We start from the raw sequence: 16978 nt of genomic DNA, 5'->3' as shown, positions 1-16978 counted from the left end.
CACTTTAAGCACCTTCTAAACCTCATTTTGCATCGTCTCATTCTCTTAAAAGTCACTTTAAGCACTTTCTAAACCTCATTTTGCATCGTCTCATTCTCCTTATAGTCACTTTAAGCACCTTCTAAACACCATTTTGCATCGTCTCATTCTCTTAAAAGTCACTTTAAGCACCTTCTAAACCTCATTTTGCATCGTCTCATTCTCTTTAAAGTCACTTTAAGCACCTTCTAAACCTCATTTTGCATCGTCTCATTCTCTTTAAAGTCACTTTAAGCACCTTCTAAACACCATTTTGCATCGTCTCATTTTCTTTAAAGTCACTTTAAGCACCTTCTAAACATCATTTTGCATCGTCTCATTCTCTTTAAAGTCACTTTAAGCACCTTCTAAACCTCATTTTGCATCGTCTCATTCTCTTTAAAGTCACTTTAAGCACCTTCTAAACCTCATTTTGCATCGTCTCATTCTCTTTAACGTCACTTTAAGCACCTTCTAAACCTCATTTTGCATCGTCTCATTCTCTTTAAAGTCACTTTAAGCACCTTCTAAACCTCATTTTGCATCGTCTCATTCTCTTTTAAAGTCACTTTAAGCACCGTCCTAAACACCATTTTGCATCGTCTCATTCTCTTTAAAGTCACTTTAAGCACCTTCTAAACCTCATTTTGCATCATCTCATTCTTTTTAAAGTCACTTTAAGCACCTTCTAAACCTCATTTTGCATCGTCTCATTCTCTTTAAAGTCACTTTAAGCACCTTCTAAACACCATTTTGCATCGTCTCATTCTCTTTAAAGTCACTTTAAGCACCTTCTAAACACCATTTTGCATCGTCTCATTCTCTTTAAAGTCACTTTAAGCACCTTCTAAACATCATTTTTGCATCGTCTCATTCTCTTAAAAGTCGCTTTAAGCACCTTCTAAACACCATTTTGCATCGTCCTCATTCTCTTTAAAGTCACTTTAAGCACCTTCTAAACCTCATTTTGCATCGTCTCATTCTCTTTAAAGTCACTTTAAGCACCTTCTAAACACCATTTTGCATCGTCTCACTCTCTTTAAAGTCACTTTAAGCACCTTTCAAACACCATTTTGCATCGTCTCATTCTCTTTAAAGTCACTTTAAGCACCTTCTAAACACCATTTTGCATCGTCTCATTCTCTTTAAAGTCACTTTAAGCACCTTCTAAACACCATTTTGCATCGTCTCATTCTCTTTAAAGTCACTTTAAGCACCTTCTAAACACCATTTTGCATCGTCTCATTCTCTTTAAAGTCACTTTAAGCACCTTCTAAACACCATTTTGCATCGTCTCATTCTCTTTAAAGTCACTTTAAGCACCTTCTAAACACCATTTTGCATCGTCTCATTCTCTTTAAAGTCACTTTAAGCACCTTCTAAACACCATTTTGCATCGTCTCATTCTCTTTAAAGTCACTTTAAGCACCTTCTAAACCTCATTTTGCATCGTCTCATTCTCTTTAAAGTCACTTTAAGCACCTTCTAAACACCATTTTGCATCGTCTCATTCTCTTTAAAGTCACTTTAAGCACCTTCTAAACCTCATTTTGCATCGTCTCATTCTCTTTAAAGTCACCTTAAGCACCTTCTAAACACCATTTTGCATCGTCTCATTCTCTTTAAAGTCACTTTAAGCACCTTCTAAACCTCATTTTGCATCGTCTCATTCTCTTTAAAGTCACTTTAAGCACCTTCTAAACCTCATTTTGCATCGTCTCATTCTCTTTAAAGTCACTTTAAGCACCTTCTAAACCTCATTTTGCATCGTCTCATTTTCTTTAAAGTCCCTTTAAGCACCTTCTAAACACCATTTTGCATCGTCTCATTCTCTTTAAAGTCACTTTAAGCACCTTCTAAACACCATTTTGCATCGTCTCATTCTCTTTAAAGTCACTTTAAGCACCTTCTAAACACCATTTTGCATCGTCTCATTCTCTTTAAAGTCACTTTAAGCACCTTCTAAACACCATTTTGCATCGTCTCATTCTCTTTAAAGTCACTTTAAGCACCTTCTAAACCTCATTTTGCATCGTCTCATTCTCCTTAAAGTCACTTTAAGCACCTTCTAAACACCATTTTGGATCGTCTCATTCTCTTTAAAGTCACTTTAAGCACCTTCTAAACACCATTTTGCATCGTCTCATTCTCTTTAAAGTCACTTTCAGCACCTTCTAAACCTCATTTTGCATCGTCTCATTCTCTTTAAAGTCACTTTAAGCACCTTCTAAACCTCATTTTGCATCGTCTCATTCTCTTTAAAGTCACTCATTCTCTCAAAAGTCACTTTAAGCACCTTCTAAACACCATTTTGCATCGTCTCATTCTCTTAAAAGTCACTTTAAGCACCTTCTAAACCTCATTTTGCATCGTCTCATTCTCTTTAAAGTCACTTTAAGCACCTTCTAAACCTCATTTTGCATCGTCTCATTCTCTTTAAAGTCACTTTAAGCACCTTCTAAACCTCATTTTGCATCGTCTCATTCTCTTTAAAGTCACTTTAAGCACCTTCTAAACCTCATTTTGCATCGTCTCATTCTCTTTAAAGTCACTTTAAGCACCTTCTAAACACCATTTTGCATCGTCTCATTCTCTTTAAAGTCACTTTAAGCACCTTCTAAACCTCATTTTGCATCGTCTCATTCTCTTTAAAGTCACTCATCCTCTTAAAAGTCACTTTAAGCACCTTCTAAACACCATTTTGCATCGTCTCATTCTCTTAAAAGTCACTTTAAGCACCTTCTAAACCTCATTTTGCATCGTCTCATTCTCTTTAAAGTCACTTTAAGCACCTTCTAAACCTCATTTTGCATCGTCTCATTCTCTTTAAAGTCACTTTAAGCACCTTCTAAACCTCATTTTGCATCGTCTCATTCTCTTTAAAGTCACTTTAAGCACCTTCTAAACCTCATTTTGCATCGTCTCATTCTCTTTAAAGTCACTTTAAGCACCTTCTAAACCTCATTTTGCATCGTCTCATTCTCTTTAAAGTCACTTTAAGCACCTTCTAAACCTCATTTTGCATCGTCTCATTCTCTTTAAAGTCACTTTAAGCACCTTCTAAACACCATTTTGCATCGTCTCATTCTCTTTAAAGTCACTTTAAGCACCTTCTAAACCTCATTTTGCATCGTCTCATTCTCTTTAAAGTCACTTTAAGCACCTTCTAAACACCATTTTGCATCGTCTCATTCTCTTTAAAGTCACTTTAAGCACCTTCTTAACCTCATTTTGCATCGTCTCATTCTCTTTAAAGTCACTTTAAGCACCTTCTAAACCTCATTTTGCATCGTCTCATTCTCTCTTAAGTCACTTTAAGCACCTTCTAAACCTCATTTTGCATCGTCTCATTCTCTTAAAAGTCACTTTAAGCACCTTCTAAACCTCATTTTGCATCGTCTCATTCTCTTTAAAGTCACTTTAAGCACCTTCTAAACCTCATTTTGCATCGTCTCATTCTCTTTAAAGTCACTTTAAGCACCTTCTAAACCTCATTTTGCATCGTCTCATTCTCTTTAAAGTCACTTTAAGCACCTTCTAAACCTCATTTTGCATCGTCTCATTCTCTTTAAAGTCACTTTAGGCACCTTCTAAACACCATTTTGCATCGTCTCATTCTCTTTAAAGTCACTTTAAGCACCTTCTAAACACCATTTTGCATCGTCTCATTCTCTTTAAAGTCACTTTAAGCACCTTCTAAACCTCATTTTGCATCGTCTCATTCTCTTTAAAGTCACTTTAAGCACCTTCTAAACCTCATTTTGCATCGTCTCATTCTCTTTAAAGTCACTCATTCTCTTTAAAGTCACTTTAAGCACCTTCTAAACACCATTTTGCATCGTCTCATTCTCTTAAAAGTCACTTTAAGCACCTTCTAAACCTCATTTTGCATCGTCTCATTCTCTCTTAAGTCACTTTAAGCACCTTCTAAACCTCATTTTGCATCGTCTCATTCTCTTTAAAGTCACTTTAAGCACCTTCTAAACCTCATTTTGCATCGTCTCATTCTCTTTAAAGTCACTTTAAGCACCTTCTAAACCTCATTTTGCATCGTCTCATTCTCTTTAAAGTCACTTTAAGCACCTTCTAAACCTCATTTTGCATCGTCTCATTCTCTTTAAAGTCACTAATCCTCTTAAAAGTCACTTTAAGCACCTTCTAAACACCATTTTGCATCGTCTCATTCTCTTAAAGGTCACTTTAAGTACCTTCTAAACCTCATTTTGCATCGTCTCATTCTCTTTAAAGTCACTTTAAGCACCTTCTAAACCTCATTTTGCATCGTCTCATTCTCTTTAAAGTCACTTTAAGCACCTTCTAAACCTCATTTTGCATCGTCTCATTCTCTTTAAAGTCACTTTAAGCACCTTCTAAACCTCATTTTGCATCGTCTCATTCTCTTTAAAGTCACTTTAAGCACCTTCTAAACCTCATTTTGCATCGTCTCATTCTCTTTAAAGTCACTTTAAGCACCTTCTAAACACCATTTTGCATCGTCTCATTCTCTTAAAAGTCACTTTAAGCACCTTCTAAACCTCATTTTGCATCGTCTCATTCTCTTAAAAGTCACTTTAAGCACCTTCTAAACCTCATTTTGCATCGTCTCATTCTCTTTAAAGTCACTTTAAGCACCTTCTAAACCTCATTTTGCATCGTCTCATTCTCTTTAAAGTCACTTTAAGCACCTTCTAAACCTCATTTTGCATCGTCTCATTCTCTTTAAAGTCACTTTAAGCACCTTCTAAACACCATTTTGCATCGTCTCATTCTCTTTAAAGTCACTTTAAGCACCTTCTAAACACCATTTTGCATCGTCTCATTCTCTTTAAAGTCACTTTAAGCACCTTCTAAACCTCATTTTGCATCGTCTCATTCTCTTTAAAGTCACTTTAAGCACCTTCTAAACCTCATTTTGCATCGTCTCATTCTCTTTAAAGTCACTTTAAGCACCTTCTAAACACCATTTTGCATCGTCTCATTCTCTTAAAAGTCACTTTAAGCACCTTCTAAACACCATTTTGCATCGTCTCATTCTCTTAAATGTCACTTTAAGCACCTTCTAAACCTCATTTTGCATCGTCTCATTCTCTTTAAAGTCACTTTAAGCACCTTCTAAACCTCATTTTGCATCGTCTCATTCTCTTTAAAGTCACTTTAAGCACCTTCTAAACCTCATTTTGCATCGTCTCATTCTCTTTAAAGTCATTTTAAGCACCTTCTAAACCTCATTTTGCATCGTCTCATTCTCTTTAAAGTCACTTTAAGCACCTTCTAAACCTCATTTTGCATCGTCTCATTCTCTTTAAAGTCACTTTAAGCACCTTCTAAACACCATTTTGCATCGTCTCATTCTCTTAAAAGTCACTTTAAGCACCTTCTAAACACCATTTTGCATCGTCTCATTCTCTTTAAAGTCACTTTAAGCACCTTCTAAACCTCATTTTGCATCGTCTCATTCTCTTTAAAGTCACTTTAAGCACCTTCTAAACCTCATTTTGCATCGTCTCATTCTCTTTAAAGTCACTTTAAGCACCTTCTAAACCTCATTTTGCATCGTCTCATTCTCTTTAAAGTCATTTTAAGCACCTTTGGTTGTGGGAAATAATCGCGTTATAATCGAAACAATTATGTCATCCGCGCGATCATGCGATAAGCGCATGATCAATCACGTCATCCGCGCGATCATGCGATAAGCGCATATCAATTATGGCAAATCCCCTCCATGACCCGGAAGATCGTGTGACGTGCCAGACCGCGTGCTGGAATGTCAGCTTATCACCGCGTGCTGGTACGTCACAGGAGAGAGCGCGTGGGAGAGCTTTCGCTACGGGCAACTCTCCCACGCATAGGGAAGTGGAGGGGAGCGATGACACCTATAAAACCGTCGATCAACGGATCGACGGGCTCTCTCGCTTTTCTTACGTATACCTACGAGTAACAAGCTGCTACGTGCCAATCTAATTAAAAAGTGCAAATAAAGTTCCTTTTTAACCTAGTAATTACAACGTGTGAATTCTTCGTGCAAAACGTTCGCCCGCAGCTTCGTGCAAAACATTCGCTCTAGCTTCGTGCAAAACATTCGCTTTAGCTTCGTGAAAAACATTCGCTTTCGCTACGTGCAAAACACTCGCCCATCGCTACGTGCGAGAACATTTTGGTGACCCCGACGTGATAACGTGAAAAGTGCTAAGTGCAAAATTCTGTCACGACTTAAGTATGAATAACGAGAACGAAAACATCGTGGCCGAGGCCTTGCGGCTACTTACCGCCCTAGAGGGCAGCGTAAAGGAGGTGGCCGCAAGCCTCGATGCGAAGATGAAACCGGAGGTGGCCGCCGTGAAGGTGGACATCTTGGCGTCCCTGTGGCGGGACGGGAACGCCGCGCTGATGCGCGTCGAAAGTGTCACCGGCCCCCATCCGCGCAGGGGCCCCTTCACGGAGGCTTATGCGGCAGCCATGGCGGCTGCAACCAAGCGCCGTGAGGGAGCCGCCTCCAAACCGTCCATTTTGGACACCACGATGGCGGGGCAGCCATCGCGAGCAGACCACCTGCCTCGCATAGAACTGCCCAAGTTCGAGGGCTCGCCCTCCGAATGGCCCGCGTTCTCGAGTCGATTCGAGAAGCGCGTGGCCGGACTTACGGAGGACTCCGATAAATTCGCCTTTTTGATAAAATGCCTCGAGCGGTGCGACATCGCGAGGCACAGTTGTGAGGCATTCGAAAACGCCGGAATGCCGTTCGCCCAAGCTTGGGCCAAGCTGGAGGAGAGATTTTATAAGAAGCGGGTGGCATTTATGGGCCACATCCGCAAAATCCTCGAACTGCCCAGGATGAGCTCTCCGTCGGCGAACGCGTTGATGCGCGTCATCGACGTAGTGGAGACGGCCGTGGCCTCAGCCCGCCAGATCGCCGAGGCTGGCGATTCCACCTCCGTGGTGGAAGACGGGCTGATTGTCGCGCTCGTAATGGACAAGCTAGACGCTGAAACCATTGCGAGCGTGACACGGCGTGCGGACCAGCAGCTCATCCCTACGTGGGTTGAGCTGCGTCGCGAGCTGGATGGGCTGGCTAATAAAATTTATTATCAGCCCAAGCGGAAGGAAGATGCGGATCGAGCGCGTGGAGCGAACCAGCGAGCAGCACGGACGGTGCTAGCTGCAACCGTCACCCCTAAGCCTGCTGCCATCGCCTCCAGGCCTGCGCGGAGGGCGCCGGCGACCCAGCCAGCCGCTGCCGCCATCGTTCCCGCCAGCACCAGTACGAAGGTAAGAACGGGGGGTCAGGGGGCTGGGACGCGACGGTGTTACGCGTGTGACAGGACGGGCCACGTGACGACGGTGTGCCCGGAGCTGCGCGCGCGGTCCGTAATTCAGTGCATTAATTACATTATGGACCGCCGCAAGTGCATGAACTGCTTCTCGAAGGACCATCCGGCCAATGCATGCCCGAGTGAGCGGAGGTGCCAGGTGTGTGGCAAGAAGCACCACACAATGCTCCACGTGCATTCCGACCCGACGCCGGAGTGACTTGCCCACTCCGTGCCCTCACTCCGCGCCCGCTCCGTGCATCCGAACCCCAGTGCCGTGTCTCGCCGTTCCCGCTTCGTGCGTCCTCGCGTGTGCTCCGTGCGTCCTCGCGTGTGCTCCGTGCCTCGCCCCCCGTGCTTCGTGCCCCGTGTGTGCTCCGTGCTTCCTCGTGCTACCGCGCCGCCCAGTGCCTGCTGCTTGCCGCCTGGTGCCCGCGCCGTGCCGAGTGAATCCAGCTCCGTGCCTCGCCGCTCCCGCTCCGTGCTTCCTCGTGCTACCGCGCCGCCCAGTACCTGCTGCTTGCCGCCTGGTGCCCGCGCCGTGCCGAGTGAATCCAGCTTCGTGCCCCGCCGCTCCAGCTCCGTGCCTCGCCGCTCCCGCTCCGTGCTTCCTCGTGCTACCGCGCCGCCCAGTGCCTGCTGCTTGCCGCCTGGTGCCCGCGCCGTGCCGAGTGAATCCAGCTTCGTGCCCCGCCGCTCCAGCTCCGTGCCTCGCCGCTCCCGCTCCGTGCTTCCTCGTGCTACCGCGCCGCCCAGTGCCTGCTGCTTGCCGCCTGGTGCCCGCGCCGTGCCGAGTGAATCCAGCTTCGTGCCCCGCCGCTCCAGCTCCGTGCCTCGCCGCTCCCGCTCCGTGCTTCCTCGTGCTACCGCGCCGCCCAGTGCCTGCTGCTTGCCGCCTGGTGCCCGCGCCGTGCCGAGTGAATCCAGCTTCGTGCCCCGCCGCTCCAGCTCCGTGCCTCGCCGCTCCAGCTTCGTGCTTCCTCGTGCTACCGCGCCGCCCAGTGCCTGCTGCTTGCCGCCTGGTGCCCGCGCCGTGCCGAGTGAATCCAGCTCCGTGCCTCGCCGCTCCCGCTCCGTGCTACCTCGTGCTACCGCGCCGCCCAGTGCCTGCTGCTTGCCGCCTGGTGCCCGCGCCGTGCCGAGTGAATCCAGCTTCGTGCCCCGCCGCTCCAGCTCCGTGCCTCGCCGCTCCCGCTCCGTGCTTCCTCGTGCTACCGCGCCGCCCAGTGCCTGCTGCTTGCCGCCTGGTGCCCGCGCCGTGCCGAGTGAATCCAGCTTCGTGCCCCGCCGCTCCAGCTCCGTGCCTCGCCGCTCCAGCTTCGTGCTTCCTCGTGCTACCGCGCCGCCCAGTGCCTGCTGCTTGCCGCCTGGTGCCCGCGCCGTGCCGAGTGAATCCAGCTTCGTGCCTCGCCGTTCCCGCTCCGTGCTTCCTCGTGCTACCGCGCCGCCCAGTGCCTGCTGCCTGCCGCCTGGTGCCTGCGCCGTGCCGAGTTACTCCAGCTTCGTGCCTCGACGTTCCCGCTCCGTGCCTCCTCGTGCCACCGCGCCGCCCAGTGCCTGCTGCTTGCCGCCTGGTGCCCGCGCCGTGCCGAGTGACTCCAGTTTCGTGCCCCGCCGTTCCCGCTCCGTGCTTCCTCGTGCTACCGCGCCGCCCAGTGCCTGCTGCTTGCCGCCTGGTGCCCGCGCCGTGCCGAGTGAATCCAGCTTCGTGCCTCGCCGTTCCCGCTCCGTGCCTCCTCGTGCCACCGCGCCGCCCAGTGCCTGCTGCTTGCCGCCTGGTGCCCGCGCCGTGCCGAGTGACTCCAGTTTCGTGCCCCGCCGTTCCCGCTCCGTGCTTCCTCGTGCTGCCGAAACGCCCAGGGACTGTAGTCTGCCGCCCGGTGTCCAAGCTTTGCTGAGTCACGCAAGCTGCGTACAGGTATGTGCCCGTTCTGTTCCTTTAAATGTCACCGTGCCGCCCGGTTCCTGCTCCGTGCCTCTTCGTGTTGCCGCGCCGCCCAGTGCCTGCCTCTTGCCGCCTGGTGCTCGCTCCGCTTCTAGTTCCTGCTCCGTGTCTCTTCGTGTTGCCGCGCCGCCCAGTGCCTGCCTCTTGTCGCCTGGTGCTCGCGCCGCTTTTAGTTCCTGCTCCGTGCCTCTTCGTGTTGCCGCGCCGCCCAGTGCCTGCCTCTTGTCGCCTGGTGCTCGCGCCGCTTCTAGTTCCTGCTCCGTGCCTCTTCGTGTTGCCGCGCCGCCCAGTGCCTGCCTATTTCTGCCTGGTGCTCGCGCCGCCCCGCGTTCCTGCTCCGTGCCTCTTCGTACTGCCGCGCCACCCAGTACCTACCAATTGCCGCCTGGTGCTCGCGCCGCACCTTCTCGTTCCTGCTCCGTGCCTCTTCGGATTCATTCTACACCCAGAAGCTGTTGTCTGCCGCATGCTGCATCCAACATCCCGAGGAGATCCCGCTCCGTGCTTCGCTCCGGCTCCCTGCATCATCGTGCTTGTCCTGCGCCTCGTCCTGATGAATCCACCCCACAGGATGGTAATGACCCCCCTTCGGGCGCCAATTCATCGAGTGATCCTGCTGCCGATTCTTGCCAATCAAGACGTGCCTCGGTTGACATTTCACCAACGGAAGACATCCCGCTACTGGACAACTACGTGCTACTCGCTACGGTCGCGATACTCATCCAGGACAACATGGGAATGTGGCAACGGATCCGATGCGTGCTCGACTCCGGCAGCCAAATCGAGGCAATCACCAAGAATGCGGTTAAGCGTCTTGGATTAGCGATGCACCCTGCACGATTGACGCTGAGTGGCGTGGGGAGCAAAATCCCAGTAACCCAACAAATACGAGCGAAGATTACGTCGATTGACGGCAGCTGCTCTGAGGATGTCGGATTCTTCGTGATTCCCGGTCTCAGTGATCAACCGGCTCGTGCCATCAGACAAGACGAATTGGACCTGCCAGAGGCCAAGTTCCTAGCAGATGCGGAATTCTACCATCCTGGAACAATCGACGCTATCTTAGGTGCCAGAATATGCTTCGACGCACTCAAGACAGGGCTGCGTCGCCTCCCAAATGGCTTGACCCTCCAGAATTCTAAATTCGGATGGCTCGTGGGAGGAATGCTACGTGACACGACTTCAGCCGATCTATACGAACACAGTTGTCTAGCTACGTGCGTCGATGACCTAAAGGAGATCCTCGAACGATTCTGGAGAATCGAAGAACTCCCAAATGATGCCGCCGACTCCACGGTTTGGAAGTCTCACGAACTAGAGACGCACTTTAAGGAGCATACCACCATCGCTGACGATGGACGATACATCGTACAAATTCCCTTACGGGGGGAGCTAAACCAGCTGGGAGATTCAATGGGGCAAGCAAGACGCCGCTTGCTAGCCCTAGAAAGACGTCTCGCCAGCCATGAGCCCACCTACGCAGAATATCGAAAGTTCATGCGAGAGTACCAAGAGCTGGGCCACATGTGCCCAGTATCAACGGAGGAGCTCCCCAAAGTACGCTACGTGATTCCCCACTCTTTCGTGGTAAAGCCAGACTCGACTACCACAAAACTACGCGTTGTGTTCGACGCCAGCGCGAAATCAACGACGGGAATCTCGCTGAACGACCTCCAAGCCGTAGGACCCGTGATCCAGCCTGACTTGTTCCGAATCTGGCTAGATTTCCGTACTCAAACCGTGGTGGCGACTGCCGACATCGTGAAGATGTACCGTCAAGTGTGGGTATCCGAGCCCGACACTTGGATGCAGTGCATTCTGTGGCGCGACAAGCCAAAGGACACGATGCAACTATTCAGACTCCTCACTGTTACGTACGGTGAGGCTGCTTCGTCTTATTTGGCCTGCAGGGCGTTGTTCGAAGCCGGGGAAGAAGTGCGGACTTCCGATCCCCAGACAGCTGACGCCATCCAATCATCGTTCTACGTGGACAACCTTTCGTTGGGCGCATCGACTCCCGAGCAGCTACGTGAGCTTATGACCAGCGTCGAGCGAGCACTCAACATACGCGGGATGCCATTGCGAAAGTGGGCATCTAACTCACCAGAGATCACCAGTAAAATCCCGGTGGAACACCGCGATACAACTGTACAGATTGGTGAGAAGCAGGCCATCAAGTTGCTCGGCCTGGCTTGGTGCCCTACAGAGGATACGTTCCAGCTCGTAGTCCAGGATGAGTTCTACGAGCCTTTGGGTTCATTGGAGAAACGACGTTTAGCATCCAAAGTTGGCAAGCTGTATGATCCTATCGGGATCCTCCAACCAGTGATAGTCACCGGAAAGATTCTGCTACAAGACCTCTGGCGAGATGGCTTCGGATGGGATGAAGCCGCATCACCTCGCATGATCGAAAGCTGGAACGGATTCGCCAGCCACCTGCCGCTTCTCAGACAGCTCCCAATCCCAAGGATGGCGCTGCCCAGCGAACCTCAGGGCGCGATCATGTACGGCTTCAGCGACGCATCTACGAAGGCCTTTGGATGCGCCATTTACCTTCGCTTTCTGGACGGTGAAGGAAACCCGCAATCTCGGTTGCTGTGCTCCAGGTCGCGATTGGCACCCATCGAAGAGGTGACTTTGCCGCGACTCGAACTGCAAGGAGCTCTGCTCCTAGCTCGCCTTTATGCCAAAATAAAGGACGCCTTTGGCACCCGGATAAGCCAAACTCGTTGGTGGACTGACTCTCAGGTGGTACTGGCTTGGATACGTTCCGACAACACCAAGTGGGGAGTCTACGTTAAGAACCGGGTGGAGAAAATTCACGCTGCCACGAATCGTCTGGATTGGAGCTACGTGCCGACGAAACTCAACCCAGCAGACCTCGTGTCCAGAGGACTTCCTGCCAACAAGCTCATAAACAGCGAGACTGCGAGTTTTTGGCTGAACGGACCGAGTTTCATAGTCAATGATGAAAGGCCAGTTATGCCTCAACTAAACTACGTGACTGCGTTGGAGGAAGCTGTCGACGCTCCTCTATTGTTGACGGCCATGGTGGGGAACGATTGTGATGACTTGTTATCCCAGTACAAGCACCACAACTCGTTCATCATGACAAGACGACATTTCGCGTGGCTCGGTAGAGCAATCTTTAACTTACGCGCACCCTCATCCTCCGTGGAGAAAAAATCAGGACCCCTTCAGCTCGACGAATTGGAGTACGGACTCCAACTGATAGTACGGGTGATGCAAGCTACGTGCTTTCCCAATGAGGTCAAGGAGATGCAAGACTCCGGGTCAGTTACGCCCAAGGGTTCGATGCAGCACCTCGACCCAATAGTAAGGGATAAGATCATCTGCGTACGGGGACGACTAGGAAACTCGGATCTGGCTGACGAAGCCAAGGTTCCTTTCCTAGTACCAAAGTCGCATCCCTTCTCCCGCGTAATCATCCGCCATTTGCACGAGCACAATTTCCATGCGGGAACTGAGCTGATCATGGCCGAATTCCGTGCGAGATTCTGGATGCGAGACCTGCGAAGAACAGTCGTCGGGGTAACCACGAGATGCGTAATTTGTGCCCGAGCGCGCCCAAGACAATACGCCCAGCAGATGGGACAGCTGCCGTCGGCTCGCGTCAACGTGTCTCCCGCCTTCACCCACACCGGCGTGGACCTGTGTGGCCCCTTCGAAATCGTTTCAAATGCTCGATCAGGCAAGCGTAGAACGGTCTACGTTTGTATCTTTGTGTGTTTCACTACGAAGGCCACGCACTTGGAGGTAGTGGAAGATCAGTCGACATCGGCGTTCATCTCAGCTCTATTACGATTCGTGTCCCTACGTGGAAGACCTGACACGATCTACTCCGACAACGGCCGCAACTTCGTGGGAGCTGCCAGAGAATTGACCCTGCTTCGCAAGACTCACAACAACCGGGAATTCCAGGACGAAGTGGTGAGCTTGGCAGCGGACAGCGGAATTCGTTTCTCGTTTATCCCTCCCAGGAGCCCAAACTTCGGAGGGCTTTGGGAGGCCAACATCAAGGTGGCAAAACGATTGTTCAAGGCCGCCGCAAAGGGAGCCCAGCTGAACTTGGTAGAGCTACAGACGTTACTCTACCAAATTTCGGCCATTCTCAACTCCAGGCCGCTCACCGCAATCCACTCCAGTCCGGAATCGGTAGAGGCACTTACCCCTGCGCACTTCCTCATCGGACGAGCATCATTCACCACTCCTGCCCCGCTTGGAGACGATGACACGGCCGGTGTCAAAACTCGTTGGAAGCGAGTCCAGAAACTCGCTCAACAATTCTGGTCCCGTTGGCGAACTGAGTACCTTGCTCAGTTGCGTTGTAGTGCGAAGTGGACGAAACGCACTACAAACTTGCAGACGGGCCAGATCGTGCTAGTCGGTGATGACAACCTACCCGTTGGACGATGGCCCATGGGCCTGGTCGTCAAAACCTACGTGGGACCCGACGGCATCGTACGTGTCGCTGACATACGAACAAGCAGCGGCATCTACAAGCGCAACGTGAGGCTGTTGGCACCCCTCCCAGTTGAGGCCGCTGAAACGGAAGTATCCAAGGAGCATTCGGGCGCACCTGACTCTTCCGTATCCGACGCAGCGCCAAACGAACAACTTGAGGGATCAGCAGCGCAGTGTCCTCCTGACTCGACTCCTGGCTACGTGCCGCCGACGACCCCTGAGCATGAGGACGACCCACCACCTACGTGCGGAATTTGGGACGGTCGCCTGCGTCCCAAAGGGGGGAGGAATGGTTGTGGGAAATAATCGCGTTATAATCGAAACAATTATGTCATCCGCGCGATCATGCGATAAGCGCATGATCAATCACGTCATCCGCGCGATCATGCGATAAGCGCATATCAATTATGGCAAATCCCCTCCATGACCCGGAAGATCGTGTGACGTGCCAGACCGCGTGCTGGAATGTCAGCTTATCACCGCGTGCTGGTACGTCACAGGAGAGAGCGCGTGGGAGAGCTTTCGCTACGGGCAACTCTCCCACGCATAGGGAAGTGGAGGGGAGCGATGACACCTATAAAACCGTCGATCAACGGATCGACGGGCTCTCTCGCTTTTCTTACGTATACCTACGAGTAACAAGCTGCTACGTGCCAATCTAATTAAAAAGTGCAAATAAAGTTCCTTTTTAACCTAGTAATTACAACGTGTGAATTCTTCGTGCAAAACGTTCGCCCGCAGCTTCGTGCAAAACATTCGCTCTAGCTTCGTGCAAAACATTCGCTTTAGCTTCGTGAAAAACATTCGCTTTCGCTACGTGCAAAACACTCGCCCATCGCTACGTGCGAGAACACACCTTCTAAACCTCATTTTGCATCGTCTCATTCTCTTTAAAGTCACTTTAAGCACCTTCTAAACACCATTTTGCATCGTCTCATTCTCTTTAAAGTCACTTTAAGCACCTTCTAAACCTCATTTTGCATCGTCTCATTCTCTTTAAAGTCACTTTAAGCACCTTCTAAACCTCATTTTGCATCGTCTCATTCTCTTTAAAGTCACTTTAAGCACCTTCTAAACACCATTTTGCATCGTCTCATTCTCTTTAAAGTCACTTTAAGCACCTTCTAAACCTCATTTTGCATCGTCTCATTCTCTTTAAAGTCACTTTAAGCACCTTCTAAACCTCATTTTGCATCGTCTCATTCTCTTTAAAGTCACTTTAAGCACCTTCTAAACCTCATTTTGCATCGTCTCATTCTCTTTAAAGTCACTTTAAGCACCTTCTAAACCTCATTTTGCATCGTCTCATTCTCTTTAAAGTCACTTTCAGCACCTTCTAAACCTCATTTTGCATCGTCTCATTCTCTTTAAAGTCACTTTAAGCACCTTCTAAACCTCATTTTGCATCGTTTCATTCTCTCTTAAGTCACTTTAAGCACCTTCTAAACCTCATTTTGCATCGTCTCATTCTCTTTAAAGTCACTTTAAGCACCTTCTAAACCTCATTTTGCATCGTCTCATTCTCTTAAAAGCCACTTTAAGCACCTTCTAAACCTAATTTTGCATCGTCTCATTCTCTTTAAAGTTACTTTAAGCACCTTCTAAACACCATTTTGCATCGTCTCATTCTCTTTAAAGTCACTTTAAGCACCTTCTAAACACCATTTTGCATCGTCTCATTCTCTCTTAAGTCACTTTAAGCACCTTCTAAACCACATTTTGCATCGTCTCATTCTCTTTAAAGTCACTTTAAGCACCTTCTAAACACCATTTTGCATCGTCTCATTCTCTTTAAAGTCACTTTAAGCACCTTCTAAACCTCATTTTGCATCGTCTCATTCTCTTTAAAGTCACTTTAAGCACCTTCTTAACCTCATTTTGCATCGTCTCATTCGCTCTAACGACACTTTAAGCACCTTCTAAACACCATTTTGCATCGTCTCATTCTCTTTAAAGTCACTTTAAGCACCTTCTAAACCTCATTTTGCATCGTCTCATTCTCTTTAAAGTCACTTTAAGCACCTTCTAAACACCATTTTGCATCGTCTCATTCTCTTTAAAGTCACTTTAAGCACCTTCTAAACCTCATTTTGCATCGTCTCATTCTCTTTAAAGTCACTTTAAGCACCTTCTAAACCTCATTTTGCATCGTCTCATTCTCTTTACAGTCACTTTAAGCACCTTCTAAACCTCATTTTGCATCGTCTCATTCTCTTTAAAGTCACTTTAAGCACCTTCTAAACACCATTTTGCATCGTCTCATTCTCTTTAAAGTCACTTTAAGCACCTTCTAAACCTCATTTTGCATCGTCTCATTCTCTTTAAAGTCACTTTAAGCACCTTCTAAACACCATTTTGCATCGTTTCATTCTCTTTAAAGTCACTTTAAGCACCTTCTAAACCTCATTTTGCATCGTCTCATTCTCTTTAAAGTCACTTTAAGCACCTTCTAAACCTCATTTTGCATCGTCTCATTCTCTTTAAAGTCACTTTAAGCACCTTCTAAACCTCATTTTGCATCGTCTCATTCTCTTTAAAGTCACTTTAAGCACCTTCTAAACCTCATTTTGCATCGTCTCATTCTCTTTAAAGTCACTTTAAGCACCTTCTAAACACCATTTTGCATCGTCTCATTCTCTTTAACGTCACTTTAAGCACCTTCTTAACCTCATTTTGCATCGTCTCATTCTCTTTAAAGTCACTTTAAGCACCTTCTAAACCTCATTTTGCATCGTCTCATTCTCTTTAAAGTCACTTTAAGCACCTTCTAAACACCATTTTGCATCGTCTCATTCTCTTTAAAGTCACTTTAAGCACCTTCTAAACCTCATTTTGCATCGTCTCATTCTCTTTAAAGTCACTTTAAGCACCTTCTAAACCTCATTTTGCATCGTCTCATTCTTTTTAAAGTCGCTTTAAGCACCTTGATGAAATTTTCGGATGGTCTTCGTGCTGTGCAATTAAACCGTACACTTTGAGCTCCAGTTTGCTACTGTTTATTAATCTGTCAAATATAGTTCATTCGCGTTACCTTATAATTCATTTGACTTAGTTCCTATTTCCCTTTTCATTAATCCTTTTCGTTAATCCTTTTTTCTATGCCAATGATATCCGCCAGAATGTAGGCAACATACTTGACTTTAATTTCCCACATTCCGGCCACCAAAAAAGGGTATCCCTTTTTTAACTGTTGCGTGAGTGTTTTTTTTTATCCTACGCCTAT

The 16978-nt window shown here is 48.1% G+C and overlaps 1 protein-coding gene across 1 annotated transcript; it reads left to right on the top strand.

Annotated features, from left to right (window-relative positions):
• The first annotated feature begins 6234 nt into the window (after positions 1-6234).
• Positions 6235-14061, top strand: LOC131292776 (uncharacterized). The gene is made up of 2 exons (XM_058320860.1): positions 6235-7284; positions 9841-14061. The coding sequence occupies exons 1-2, from the start codon at positions 6235-6237 to the stop codon at positions 14059-14061; spliced, it is 5271 nt and encodes a 1756-aa protein (XP_058176843.1).
• Positions 14062-16978: the final 2917 nt, after the last annotated feature.

This window comes from Anopheles ziemanni, unplaced genomic scaffold (genome assembly GCF_943734765.1).
Source record: "Anopheles ziemanni unplaced genomic scaffold, idAnoZiCoDA_A2_x.2 U_8, whole genome shotgun sequence".
NCBI classification, from domain to species: domain Eukaryota; kingdom Metazoa; phylum Arthropoda; class Insecta; order Diptera; family Culicidae; genus Anopheles; species Anopheles ziemanni.
This window is presented reverse-complemented; position numbering and strand designations above follow the sequence as displayed.

Bases quoted from the DNA above. Each gene is read 5' to 3' on its own strand.
- LOC131292776 (XM_058320860.1), top strand. From the start codon at position 6,235: ATGAATAACGAGAACGAAAACATCGTGGCCGAGGCCTTGCGGCTACTT. The intron at 7,285-9,840 runs GTAAGAACGGGG...TCCACCCCACAG, and splicing joins CCGCCAGCACCAGTACGAAG to GATGGTAATGACCCCCCTTC.